General features: G+C 40.9%; 1 protein-coding gene across 6 annotated transcripts in view; it reads right to left on the bottom strand.

Moving 5' to 3' along the window:
• Nucleotides 1-12,554, bottom strand: part of scn8ab (sodium channel, voltage gated, type VIII, alpha subunit b) — a 71,755-nt gene that overhangs the window by 22,311 nt on the left and 36,890 nt on the right. For all 6 annotated transcript variants that reach the window (XM_073870334.1, XM_073870335.1, XM_073870332.1 and 3 more), the window contains exons 15-17: nt 12,135-12,308; nt 11,689-12,045; nt 11,077-11,553 (exon numbers count right to left, since the gene is read on the bottom strand). In XM_073870334.1, the coding sequence (XP_073726435.1) occupies nt 11,077-11,553; nt 11,689-12,045; nt 12,135-12,308 (1,008 nt within the window). The remainder of the gene's footprint in view (nt 1-11,076; nt 11,554-11,688; nt 12,046-12,134; nt 12,309-12,554) is intronic.

A 12,554-nucleotide genomic window follows, 5' to 3' on the forward strand; every position in this document is an offset into this window, starting at 1 on the left:
ATCTGACCATCTTGACGCATAAAGTACTATAATGACAAAAATAAATACAGAGTCATAGTTAAATAAATACATATGGTATAAGATTGGGGTAGCATTTTACTATAAGGTTGCATTTGTTAAAGAGCCACACAGATCCAAAATCGAAAATGACCTGTATTGCAGTGTGTCATGTAGCTGTCCATCAATGTTAAAGAGCCACTTAAATGACCACAAAAAAGTTTATATATTTATTGTTGTGGTCTACCACAAATCTGTTGTTTGAATTAAAGTTAAAAAAACGCATTATTTTTCTCATAATATAGATATTTGCAACATCTCTCTCTAAAACGCTTGATTGCAGCGCGTCTCTTCAAAGCCCCACCCCCACAAACGGCAAGTATACTCTGATTGGTCAGGGATTCTAAACGATTGTGATTGGTCAATCCTTGTAGCGTTCGAAATGTCCATTACCATAATCGGGGTTCTGCTTCTCATGCGTGTACAGATAATCAAACAAAATGGTCTCTGTAAACTGCCTCTAGTTGGCTATTGCATCGGTATTGCCTTGCAGTTTGAGCCTGAATCAGATTTAGAACGTTTGCAGAAAGAAACAAATCTAACAAAAACTCCTTCCCAAGGACGAATTGAGTAGGATGCTTCACAATGCTACATTTGTAACCGCCTTACACTTCGGATGTGTTGTGGCTGCAACAACAGGGTCACAAAAATTCAGACGTCTGTAATTTTTCCATATTCAGAAATAAAGGTAATCTATTGTATTACAATTCTTTATTTAAGTGTCTGCATAGATATTTAGTGTCTGTAATGTAAAACCGCTTTATGTCACAGCGGGGCTTTTTAGAAAGAGTGAGAGCACAGGTGCAGCAGTCTGATCGTGGCCACATATTGTCATTTTTGGTGAAGCTCTGCTGTGTAGCCTACTGAAGAGAACTGGACTAGTTGTCTGTCACATAATAACCTGTTACTCTCGTTCACTGTGTAAAAGCATGATGGCAAACCTTGGTGCAGAATTGCTTTATAATAATAAACACAGTCGATGTCCAGTCCAGACACCAAACATCTAAACAGCTAAAATAAAATAAATACCATACACGCGTTCTCTGCAGCGCAGACCAAACTCTCTCGGGTAAACACACTGAAGATCTTGCCGAACCCGATTTGTAACATTTTACACGGGCTCGGACCGGGCTCGTGCTTGCGCTCCGGCTTTGTGAGGTAAATGAGCGGTCAAGTTCAATGCTGCTGGATGCATTATCAGTAGCACAGGACCGCGCTGAATTCATTTCCAGTGGATTTAATGATTTTCCTCATCAAAAACATGTAGCATAATCTTGGTGAGTAGGTTTTTCAATGTATAACTAAATATGAATCGAGTCTTAAATACATAATTTAGACAGAGGATATAGACTAATGTTGGCAGTAATGGAGAGAAGTGCGTACGCAAATCCCGCGAAGCCTTTCTCTTAATTTCGTTATTGCCAAATTCCCATCTTAATTCAGAATGTATTATCTTAATTTAATTCGTTAAGAAATAATAATTTTATTGGCATATTTATAGTGTATTGCATAAGCCCATTTAGAATGAGATGTTACAATGTTACAGATGACTTATTTTATTTCTTTGATTCAACTTCCAAGTGGCGTGTAGATTATTAGTCATGAATAAATAATGTTAAAACCTGTGTAGATTTCTCATTCTTGACAAAAGCTGTGTAAAAGCTGTGTGTGTGTGCACATTTAAATAATGTCGGGCAATCTAAATGTACGTTCGGGTTCGGGCTGCATTCTGTCGGGCTCCGGACATTACAGCTCTAGTGCAGATAGTTTCGCGCCTACTGTGTCATGGTCCTGTCGGACATCCGTGCTAGATTAGGTCTGAGTGCATCTGACAGGACCGTGGCAGTATCATGTTCTGTGTGGGGACATGTGGGATCACATTCTGTGTGTGGCTGCCACATGTTCTCGGTGTCTTGTTGCTGTCGTGATCTTGCCAGACCTTAGTGTAGATCAGGTCTATGTTCTGTGGGCAAGGTTAGGGCAGCAGTGTGTGTATGTGGGAACACGTGTGTTCACATCATATCTGTGTGACACGTGTTCCCAGTGTTTTGTGGCTGTCATGGTCTTGCCTGACCTTGGTTATTATCCAGAGGGCAGGACCAGGGCAGCAGTGTTTTATGTGGGAATACGTGTGTATTCACATCATATCTGTGTAACACGTATTCCCAGTGTCTTGTCACTTTTACCCTACTCCCTTATGTAATCATGTCTTAAGTGATTAATTATGTTCACCTGTTCCCCATTGATGTGGTGTCTTTATAATGCCCTTGTGTTCTCTGTGTGGTGTGCGTGCGTTGTTTGATGTTTGTGAAATCCAAGTTTTATGGTTCCCGTGTATCTGTTCCAGTTATTTGTGTTTCATCTCATTGTTTTGTTCCTTCTGTTTTTACCCCCTCGTGGGTGTTTTTAGTTTCAGTTTAATAAATAGTTATATTTTCATACATCTTGCGTTTGGGTTCATCTCTTATTATTTTCCACAATCCGGTTTACACGTACCGTGACATAACGCACGCACCCAACAGAACCCAGCGAGATGTTTGCTGGCAGCCGCCTGGCGATACGGGGAAGGAGATCCCGCCCCGCATACGAGTCGGGGTCCGAGTGTTATGACCCACTCGTATGCGGGCCCGAAGGTTATGCCAGGCGGCGCCCAACCGGACCTGCTGGATCCCGCCAGACACAGGCCAGCTTGAGGTCCATTAGAACCGGGGCTATCCGGCTGGAGGGATCGACTCCTGTCTCCTCGGTGTTGGAGACTACTTCCGGGGCCAGTCTCGGACCTGCTCTCCCTGCGTCGAGGGGGAGGAGGAGAAGGGCGAAGAGGGCTTCGGAACCGGCGCAGCCGGAGACCCGTCATCCGCCGGTGCAGCCGGAGACCCGTCATCCGCCGGTTCAGCCGGAGACCCGTCATCCGCCGGTGCAGCCGGAGACACGTCATCCGCCGGTGCAGCCGGAGACCCGTCATCCGCCGGTGCAGCCGGAGACCCGTCATCCGCCGGTGCAGCCAGAGACACGTCATCCGCCGGTGCAGCCGGAGACACGTCATCCGCCGGTGCAGCCGGAGACACGTCATCCGCCGGTGCAGCCGGAGACACGTCATCCGCCGGTGCAGCCGGACACACGTCATCCGCCGGTGCAGCCGGAGACACGTCATCCGCCGGTGCAGCCGGAGACACGTCATCCGCGGGTGCAGCCGGGGACACGTCATCCGCCGGCGCAGCCGGGGACACGTCACCAGCCGGCGCAGCCGGGGACACGTCACCAGCCGGCGCAGCCGGGGACACGTCACCAGCCGGCGCAGCCGGGGACACGTCACGCGCCGGCGCAGCCAGAGACACGTCACCAGGCGGCTTCTCAGCCGCAGGACTTTAAGACTTTTGTTCCCCATGGACATTTTGTTTCCCCTGTTTTTGCCCCACCACCCCTTCATCATATATTGTTTTTGTTACATCACCCCAATCCGTTGGTCACGTATGTCTGTTTACCTTTGTTGTTTGTTGTAATGTTGTCTTGGTTGTCTTCTGTTGTGCAGTCTTTTGTTCCTCGTGTTTAATGTTTTTGTTTGTTTTTGTTTGTGACGTCTTGTATCCGTCTTTTAAGTGGGGGGTACTGTCATGGTCCTGTCGGACATCCGTGCTAGATTAGGTCTGAGTGCATCTGACAGGACCGTGGCAGTATCATGTTCTGTGTGGGGACATGTGGGATCACATTCTGTGTGTGGCTGCCACATGTTCTCGGTGTCTTGTTGCTGTCGTGATCTTGCCAGACCTTAGTGTAGATCAGGTCTATGTTCTGTGGGCAAGGTTAGGGCAGCAGTGTGTGTATGTGGGAACACGTGTGTTCACATCATATCTGTGTGACACGTGTTCCCAGTGTTTTGTGGCTGTCATGGTCTTGCCTGACCTTGGTTATTATCCAGAGGGCAGGACCAGGGCAGCAGTGTTTTATGTGGGAATACGTGTGTATTCACATCATATCTGTGTAACACGTATTCCCAGTGTCTTGTCACTTTTACCCTACTCCCTTATGTAACCATGTCTTAAGTGATTAATTATGTTCACCTGTTCCCCATTGATGTGGTGTCTTTATAATGCCCTTGTGTTCTCTGTGTGGTGTGCGTGCGTTGTTTGATGTTTGTTAAATCCAAGTGTTATGGTTCCCGTGTATCTGTTCCAGTTATTTGTGTTTCATCTCATTGTTTTGTTCCTTCTGTTTTTACCCCCTCGTGGGTGTTTTTAGTTTCAGTTTAATAAATAGTTATATTTTCATACATCTTGCGTTTGGGTTCATCTCTTATTATTTTCCACAATCCGGTTTACACGTACCGTGACATACTGTTGTTTTACAAAGTCTAGTTTTTTTTTATGAAAGTAGCCAAATACTTTCTTGCCAAAAAGGCGAAGTGGATACAAAATATTTTTTACTTTCTTTGAATAGACAATCTAGCTATAAATAAGTATTAATGAATGTATAAACATGCCTGTTTGAACTATGGATGCAGAAAGATCGCTGTCTACCAATTCAGCACCATTCCCATGGACAGCAGCCGCTAACATCGTAAGTAATAAACGTTTTAAAGTCTTCATAGCACGCTATGTTTAATTAAAAACAGCGTTATTGAGAAACACAGCACTGAGTATAAATGTAAGAGGGGTTATGAGGTTTATAGAAGCTCCGTCTCTCTCCACTTACTACTCAAACTTTTACCGCGGCACGCGGCTCTTGTCAAATGAGCTTGTATAAACGAGAACTGCTTCATTCGTTTTATACACCAACAAAACTATTCTCGTCGTTTATGCATTTGCTTGTCGATTTAGAGCTATACAGGTTTAAACAGTGGTTGAGTTTAGACATACAGCAGGCTACGTTAAAAGGCTTCATTTAACGTGCATGCACAAGAGATGATCTATTTTACAGTCCTCTGAAGTTTATAAGTTTACAATGTAACACTATACTGCATGATTTGAAACGATTACATTGTAACAGTGTATGGTTTTGTATGATTTACTGAATTCTCCACACAACATGGCGCAAATACGCGTGAAAAACTCCCATATATGATGTCAGTTTATTAAATTTTTTTAACTATTTGTTATGTTTTCCACAGCATCGCGATCGTACACAACTAATAAATATACACATAATAATGTAGCATATACTGGTTGTGATCCTAAAGCACTAGGTAACAAATTAGGAACAGATTAATCCTTTAGGAGCAAAAATTGCACAAATCCAGCCTTGACCTCTACATGTTTAAGGAAGCAGTGATCACAAAAATGACGAGAGGAGAAATATAGTTTCTGGTTTCAGTGCGAAGGAATTGCATTGCAACTGTTTATTGTATAAACTGTAACCACTATTTCACTAACTCTTCATACTGTACAATATTATTTTACCCTCACATAAAAAAACAGCTTAATAACTCCGCAATACCTTTAGCAAACAGGCTTGGGCTATTTAACAAATCAGTTCTCTCTGACAACAGCAAGTGGGCGGGTATAAGCAGCTAGTGGGCGGGCATTATTCAAATGCACACGTCTACGTCATCAGGTCACGGAAATAACTGTAGAACTACATCTCAGGCGTTTACTGTAGTACATTAAAAATGCCTTCAGTTAAAGGGAATATCTTCCTTTAAATTGGAGTGTGAGCTTTGTAACTCTGCACATCTATTTTATGCTCAAAACTGCTACATTATACTGTAACTAGATTTAAAAAGTTGAAATCCATGAAAGGGGCTCTTTAAAGGAATAGTCTACTCATTTTTAATATTAAAATATGTTATTACCTTAACTAAGAATTGTTGATACATCCCTCTATCATCTGTGTGCGTGCACGTAAGCGCTGGAGCGCGCTGTGACGCTTCGATAGCATTTAGCTTAGCCCCATTCATTCAATGGTACCCTTTAGAGATAAAGTTAGAAGTGACCAAACACATCAACGTTTTTCCTATTTAAGACGAGTAGTTATACGAGCAAGTTTGGTGGTACAAAATAAAACGTAGCGCTTTTCTAAGCGGATTTAAAAGGGGAACTATATTTTATGGCGTAATAGCACTTTTGGGAGTACTTCGACTCGCCTGAAAAGTCCGCTCCCCTTCTCACTCTCATAATGGGAGAGGGAGGGTGTTACTGCGCCGAGTCGAAGTACTCCCATAAGTGCTATTACGCCATACAATATAGTTCCTCTTTTAAATCCGCTTAGAAAAGCGCTACGTTTTATTTTGTACCACCAAACTTGCTCATTTGGTCACTTCTAACTTTATCTCTAAATGGTACCATTGAATGAATGGGGCTAAGCTAAATGCTATCGAAGCGTCGCAGCGCGCTCCAGCGCTTACTTGCACGCACACAGATGATAGAGGGATGTATCAACAATTCTTAGTTAAGGTAATAACATATTTTAATATTGAAAATGAGTAGACTATTCCTTTAACAATGTGCAAAGTTGAACCAAAAAGTGCACGATTAATAAAGTTATTGGCTTCTAAAGTAGGGAGTTGACTCTGAATCGCTGAAACGAGTCATCTTATGGATTGAATCTCCTGCCTGACTTTATCCACGTAATACCAACACTTTGCATAATAATCTCCGCCTAAAACTATGACCTGCCCACAGCTAGTTAGTGTGTAAACATCATATCACACTGTGCTTTCAGTTTGTGTTGTTTTCACTACCAAAGAATGAAGTTATACGAAGAATCTGTGGTTAAAATTACTTTTTCAAGGTATGAAGGAGAATGGAATGATGGGAGATGTTGTTTTCACCATCCAGAGACGTATGGAATTCGCTAATCATGTTCATGAACGAGGTAATGAATTCATGTTTTAATGCCTATACATTTAAAGGCGGAGTCCACGATGTTTGAAAAACGGTTTGGAAAAGAAGACGGGCCGACTACCAAAACACACTAATAGCCAATCAAATCAAATCAAATGCCGGGTTGCGTATGTGTGGGGCGGGTCTATCAACAGAAGGTCCAGATTCTATTGGGGTAGGGGCGTGTTTGTTTAGGTGATTTCAAATATCAACATTGGCTTTCAAACATCATGGACTCCGCCTTTAATCACATTATTTTATGCCATCATAATGAATTAGCTGCAAGGCACAACACAACAGCTGCGTGTAAGACGCTGTATAGCGGCCACTTTCACATTTGTCCACTCTTGTTGCCGTAGTTTCTACAACCGGAAACTGAGGATAGTGCTTTCATGATATGTCCCCCTTAAAACACTAAAAGGGCGACAATTACAGGGGAGACAAGGGACGAGGCATTATTTAAAACAGCAATTTGTCTGGATTTACAATTTTTGGGATAATGTATGTACAAAACTGTGTTAAATATATCACACTGTGTTTTTTGGATATTTTATTACAAAAATCTTACATATTGTGGCCTTTAAAGGGACCACGGCACAAGACTTTTTTAAGATGTCAAATAAATCTTTGGTGTCCCCAGAGCACATATGTGAAGTTTTAGCTCAAAATACCATATAAATCATTTATTATAGCATGTTAAAATCGCCACTTTGTAGGTGTGTGCAAAAATGTGCCGTTTTGGGTGTGTCCTTTAAAATGCAAATGAGCTGATGAAATTCAAACACTGATCGCAATTGTTGGTGGTTTGTTGCAATTCAAACTCAATTGTGCTTTTCTCTGCACTAAATGGCAGTGCTGTGGTTGGATAGTGCAGATTAAGGGGTGGTATTATTATAATAAGAGCTCCTTATGACATCATAAGGAGAGCCAAATTTCAACTAGAGAATGGTTTACCAAAACTAAGTTACTGGGTTGATCTTTATCACATTTTCTAGGTTGATAGAAGCATTGGGGACCCAATCATAGGACTTAAACAAGGAAAAAAGTCAGATTTTCATGCCATGGCCCCTTTAATACATATACTGCTTATCGTTGAATGTTAGCTAATGCATTAACTTGTTAATAAATGGAATGGCTGTGATAAACAATAAATATGTTTGAAATAAATGAAAATAAAAATCCTAGAATTATTCAATAAAACTTTGAGCATTCATATTAATACTGACTGTTTATAAATACAATAACTATACAATTTGACAAGGAAACAACTTTAATGTAAGGTGTTATCGCCTGTGTTATCAAACTCCCATCATTTGAACCCGATTTCATACAGAAACAGCAACACACAGCAACACATAAAGTCACATATACCAATCCAGTCTATACTGGTTGGCCTGATCACAGCAGACCAGGATGACACAGCAATTTAAAAAAACTTTATTCATCAATACACACACAGTAGTCAAAAGCATTAAAGAACCCAAACGCACTTCCTCTGCAGTCCTCACTGATTCACCCAGGCCAATCAAAGGGCCAGCAATGCTCTGATTGGCTAACAAGCACTGTGATGTCCCTGACTGAATGTTCAGCACGTGTAGTTCAGCAGTGCTGGATCTGATAAGTCTAAACTGGGTCAAGGTGACCCAATCTTTGCACAGAGAGGACATTGACAAGAAAGTCAGTATAAATCTATGTACTCCAGGCAAATGCATATAAATATTCATCCATCCTTCAGATTCCTGTTAATTCACACTGCGTGTTAATTCGTTTAGCTTATTTCTATATTTAGTTTATTCTACATATGTCAGTTTAATTAAGCAGAAATACTGAAAATATATTTTACAGCCAACACAATCTCATGGGAATTCACACGTATTTTACAAGGTGCTTAATTGGTGATAATTCTTATAACATTTGTATGTTTTTATACAATTTGCTTTCGCACCTGTAAATTATATTTTATTTCTTTTATCAGTTTCTTATCACAATTTTTTCCAGACACAGAATAACTCTAATATAACTCTAGTGCACAGATTTTGGAGAGATACTATATCAAGCGTTTACTTGTGTAGGCTGTCCCTGAAAATTATCTAATATATTTTAAGTTTTCATAAAATTTTTACACATACACATGTGTGCAAACACACACACACACGTATACAAAAGAAAAACATTACATCATCTAGTGAACTGCATCTATTCTTTGGCTGAGTGGCTCAGCACTCAGCAGTAACGGCAAGGCAATAAATCACAGGAATAGCACAACTCAACATTTTTATACTGCCTGCGAAGCCTTAATCCACCCATGCTGCTGTAATCTGCAGTCTGTAATCAACTTCTGACACTGTCTTTATCTACTCACACTACATAGACAAATACTGCTATAATCTGATCATACAATATTAGTTTAGTCAGCAGCCACTAAAAGAAAAATGACACGGACGTACAGTCAATGCAATCTTGATATCTGCTAATCCTATTTGTGCATAATCAGCCTTCTTTTATTATATCTTTAATCAAGAAGCTAATAAACCCCCATGAAACACACATAATGTGGTATTAGTTCCTTTCACCATGCCAGGAAGAAAAACGTACACACAAGCCAACTCTTTCCCAAGTAAATGATACTAAAAGCGTTGTGGCCTCGAAATGATGATGATCCTTGTGAATTCTGTACAGTAAGCCGCAGTAAGCCATTTTCAATTCCTTAAAGAATACTGCATGGGCTACGTACACTTTTTCATTGGCTTTACTTCAGCCTGATTTAAAAAAAAAATATCATTTTTTGTTTTCCTCATTCTGTTTTTAAAATGAGTATACGGGTAGAAAAATAAAGCAGTATTATTCAATATAATTGTAATACAGTATCAACATTCAGATAAAAGAACTGTTTTCTTGTACTTTAACTTAAAGGGGTAGTTCACCCAAAATGAAAATTCATCATTTACTAACCCTCACGTTGTTTCAAATCTTTTATAATTTCTTTGTTCTGCTGAACACAGAGGTTTGTATTCAAGCAGAGAAGCAAAAGCACCATTGACTTCCATAGTAGTTCCATAATATACTATGGAAGTCAATGGTGCTCCAAAACTGTTTGGTCCAGATTTCAGCAGAACAAAGAAATGTATACAGGTTTAAAGGGACATTCCACTTTTTTTGAAAATATGCTCATTTTCCAGCTCCCCTAGAGTTAAACATTTGATTCTTACCGTTTTGGAATCCATAAAGCCGATCTCCGGGTCTGGTGCTAGCACTTTTAGTATAGCTTAGCACAATCCATTGAATCTGATTAGACCATTAGCATCGCGCAAAAAAATAAACAAAGAGTTTCGATATTAGGCGTAGTGATATTACGCACTGCCCGAAAATAGTCCCCTTGGTTACTTTCAATGGCAGGGGACTATTTTTGGCCAGTGTGTAATATCACTACGCCTGTTGCAGCTATGTTACATCAGCAAAGTCCTTGATTATTACGCCAGTTTGAGAGTATAGTTCCTAGCCATATCTGCCTAGAAAATCGCAACTTTTAATTTTTCGTTGGTCTTAGTACACAATGTAACTACAGAAGAGTCAAGTTTTAAATAGGGAAAATATCGAAAGTCTTTGGATATATTTTTTTGTGCGATGCTAATGGTCTAATCAGATTTAATGGATTATGCTAAGCTATGCTAAAAGTGCTAGCGCCAGACCCAGAGATCAGCTGAATGGATTCCAAAATGGTAAGAATCAAATGTTTAACTCTAGGGGAGCTGGAAAATTTGCATATTTTCAAAAAAAGTGCAATGTCCCTTTAAAACAACTTGTGGGTAAATGATGACAGAATTTTTATTTTAGGTGAACTACCTCTTTCAAAATAAAGATGTCCAATTGCATTTTCACTTACTAGTCAAAAGGCATCTTTACTCCACTGTGCTGCTGCCAAAGTTTCTATATTTGATGCATTGCCTCATAAAACCTGTACTGAAATATGCTGACTATAATGCACCTAATATCCCCTAATATCAAAGAAAACACTGTTGCTGCTTTTTATCACAGTTTGCTTATTTTTATCAGTAATTAGCAATATTGTTCTCATACATCTATAGAAACCACTCGTACCTACGACCTTTCTTCTCACACCCATCCTTTTCCCATTACCTCCTGCTATTTTCCCACATTCTGTAGCTCCACAAACCTTGTACTTCATTCACCCCGTGCTTACCTCTTTGCTATTTTCCACATCCGACTCGCTGCTGAAGTCCTCCGTGTTGAGGTTCTCAAAGTCTGATTCTCCCACAGCGATGGGAACTCGCACCGTTAGGTTGGGGTTGTGTATAAAGGACATGCGTTCCTCGTCGATCATGTATTTTCCGACACTGCTGCCGATGCCACTTGTGGTGCCGTTACCGTTTTTGGGGTAGTTGAGATCACCGCATTTGATTTCCACACCAGTGTGGTTACCCATGAGGTTGAGTTTCTTGTCATACATGTCGTCGAGAGGTTTGTCTTCGTCCTCCAGAGGTTTCTTTTTCAGGATATGGGCAACCAGAAGACGTACGTGAATTTTGGCCCAAGCAATGCCTTTCTTAATGCGAATCACCGAGATCTGCAGGTTGTTCATCTCGCCATCGTCATCTGTGGCTGCCAGATTATCAGCACTGAAGGAGCTGAGCAGCAAGGCCAAGAACAGGTTCAGCACCTGTTTAAAAGAAAAATCGGTTACACATCTGTAGATGATCTTGGGCGCTCATTTCATATGGACTTGCAGTGAGTAGCATTTGGGTCAGTGAGTGGAAATAATAAACAGCAATATGAGAAAACAAGAACAACTCACCACCAAATTTCCAATGACCATCACCATCATGAAGACTGTGAGACACATTGTTTGCCCTGCAACCTCCATGCAGTCCCACATGGTCTCAATCCACTCTCCGCACAGTACCCGGAACACGATGAGAAAAGAATGAAAGAAGTCATTCATGTGCCACCGGGGCAGCTCGCAGGATTCGGCGATCTTACACACGCAGTCTTTATAGCTTTTCCCAAACAGCTGCATGCCCACCACAGCGAAGATGAAGACAATGATGGCCAGCACCAGGGTCAGGTTCCCCAAAGCTCCCACTGAGTTACCAATGATCTTTATCAGCATGTTCAGAGTGGGCCATGATTTAGCCAATTTAAACACTCTCAGCTGTATAGGGAAAAATTCAAATAAGTATATTCAAACTTACAAAAGGATGCAAGTGGAAATACCATAAAAACATTTCATATACAACGCACCAATCTGAAAGATCTAAGCACAGACAGCCCCTCCACATCAGCCAGCCCCAGCTCCACCAAACTCAAGCTTACGATGAAGCTATCAAAGATATTCCAGCCCTCCTGGAAGTAGTAGTATGGATCCATGGCTACCAGCTTTGCAAACATCTCAGCTGTGAAAATACCCGTGAACACCTGAGGTAAAAAAAGACAAAAAATGGGAGGTTTTAAGTAAGGACTGTCCTTCATGTAATTTGTCACTTGTGAATAAAAATGCAAATATGCCAGAATGTGAAAGCTTTTCCATAGCTATACTAAACCCTTTAACACAAAGTTAAGCGTTTCCTCTTTCAATCTACATTTAAATATACACATGAAGGCATTAGGATTAGGAAACAAAAGCTATGTGTCATAGGGAGTCAATAGTACAAAATCTGTATT

This window comes from Misgurnus anguillicaudatus, chromosome 8 (genome assembly GCF_027580225.2).
Source record: "Misgurnus anguillicaudatus chromosome 8, ASM2758022v2, whole genome shotgun sequence".
In the NCBI taxonomy this organism is placed as follows: Eukaryota; Metazoa; Chordata; class Actinopteri; order Cypriniformes; family Cobitidae; genus Misgurnus; species Misgurnus anguillicaudatus.